The sequence below is a fragment of the Salvelinus sp. IW2-2015 genome, linkage group LG3 (genome assembly GCF_002910315.2).
Source record: "Salvelinus sp. IW2-2015 linkage group LG3, ASM291031v2, whole genome shotgun sequence".
NCBI lineage: Eukaryota > Metazoa > Chordata > Actinopteri > Salmoniformes > Salmonidae > Salvelinus > Salvelinus sp. IW2-2015.
Genome location: NC_036840.1, coordinates 3,364,853 through 3,366,550, shown reverse-complemented (window position 1 = coordinate 3,366,550; position 1,698 = coordinate 3,364,853). Strand labels below are relative to the sequence as shown.

At 49.8% G+C, this 1,698-nt stretch overlaps 1 protein-coding gene across 1 annotated transcript in view; it reads right to left on the bottom strand.

Annotated features, from left to right (window-relative positions):
• Window positions 1-1,698, bottom strand: part of LOC112067883 (lysine-specific demethylase 7A) — a 25,290-nt gene that overhangs the window by 12,737 nt on the left and 10,855 nt on the right. Inside the window, exons 2-3 of the mRNA XM_070436453.1 lie at window positions 1,276-1,436; window positions 907-974 (exon numbers count right to left, since the gene is read on the bottom strand). Of these exons, the coding sequence (XP_070292554.1) occupies window positions 907-974; window positions 1,276-1,436 (229 nt within the window). The remainder of the gene's footprint in view (window positions 1-906; window positions 975-1,275; window positions 1,437-1,698) is intronic.

Below are 1,698 nucleotides of genomic sequence, written 5' to 3'. Positions count from 1 at the left end.
CGGGGAGAGAGAGGGCCGGAAACGGGGGCCTGTCGGCAGTGTGGGGACAGGACAGCTGGTGCTTGCGTGATCCTCCCACCACCAACCCACACCCCCCTAATGTTCCCCAACCCCCTACACACCACACACACACGGCGGGTCCAGCTGGCCAGCGTCTGATGACAGTGAACAGCTGGAGTTAGGGTAGCTAGCCAAACAGAGAGAGCAGAACAGAGTGTTCAGTCACGACCAGCCAACAAGCCCAAAACAGACCATAGTAAATACTCCACACTACACCTTTATAGTGGCTGGTTGCACATGGTCAAACTATTCCTGTGTTTTAAGCAATGCACCRACACCTAGCATTCACTCCAGCTAGACCCTGTAGGGTTCTTCCAGACACCATCCTTTCACATGATATTTAGACTGAAAACTTCACCTACCCCCAATGAGGAACAACAACATTAAGCACTGGGAGGTGACAAATGCCAGGAGGTTTATCCTAAGCTGGCCGACCTTAGTCTAGGCTTGGGTAACCCCAGGAGACAGCAGGTTCCAGGCCTGTCCCCCATTGTGTCCCAACTGTAAGGAGGTAGGTAACCCGATCCTGCTTGTGTTCTGTCTCCACCCAGTCACAACACCTGTGCTGCTTCCCACCAGAGCAGCTTAATGCTCAACGAAGCATCACCGAGGGTGGAATATGAACTTCCATGATAAAAACACAAGTGGGTTTGGGTTGCGTTGGGCGTCTGGTCGGTCCAGATAGCTGTGGGTTAGTAACGGGCTTGTAATAAGAGCCTTGTGGTACCAGGCCTTTCTATTCTATAGAGTGCAGAGGTGGTCGTGTTGGGRGCTGAGGAAGACCTGCCCTCCCCTCCTGTAGGGCTTATTCAGCCATTGGGAGATGATTGATAAAGGGGTAAATACCCTCTGAACCTGGCAACCTGTTTGTTTGACGGACAGATGGCGTCCGTTCAACGTTAGGCGCTCATTAACTGACAGAGAATGCATTCATTAGCTTTTAATTATATTCTATTTCAAAACAATAGGTGTAGGTAACATATGTCCTATCAAATAGGCATCCTGTGCAGYAGACAGGCAGTGAATGGGTTGGTGGATCAGTCTTAGTTGTGCTACATGCTAAATGTCTGCCCTACTACCCCATTTATTTACTTAGACTCTGGGGATGTTTGCAAATAGACAGAGCAAATCTAGCCCAGGGTGCTTGAGCATGCCCCCCCCCCACACACACACACACACACACACACAAACAGTATTCACTCTCTATGTCCTTACCAACAACTTGCTCCACATCTTTGACAGAGAAGGATGGTTGAGGCAGCCTGAGTCCCAGTCCCTCCATGTTGGACACAGCAATGGGGTACAGCCAGCCGTGACTTTCCAGGTGCCTCTGGGTCACCTGCTCCCCAGGCATCCACTGCAGGATCTCAKCCCCACTGCAACACACAGACAGAGAGACAATGGTTAATGGCTAATTCCTGTTGATATGTTCAACTCTATGTAAATACCCAATGAGAGAAATTAAGAACATAATACATGTTAAGCATTGTGACTAAAACAAAGATCACAATCTTGTTCATAGCAACACGACTGCTGAGGAAACGTGCGTTTGCTGTGCAGGTGTGAGAGTGGGTCTAGCTTGGCATCAGAGTCCTCGGTGGTAAGTGTTCTGGGCTCCTACCTGGCAAAGGTCCTGTT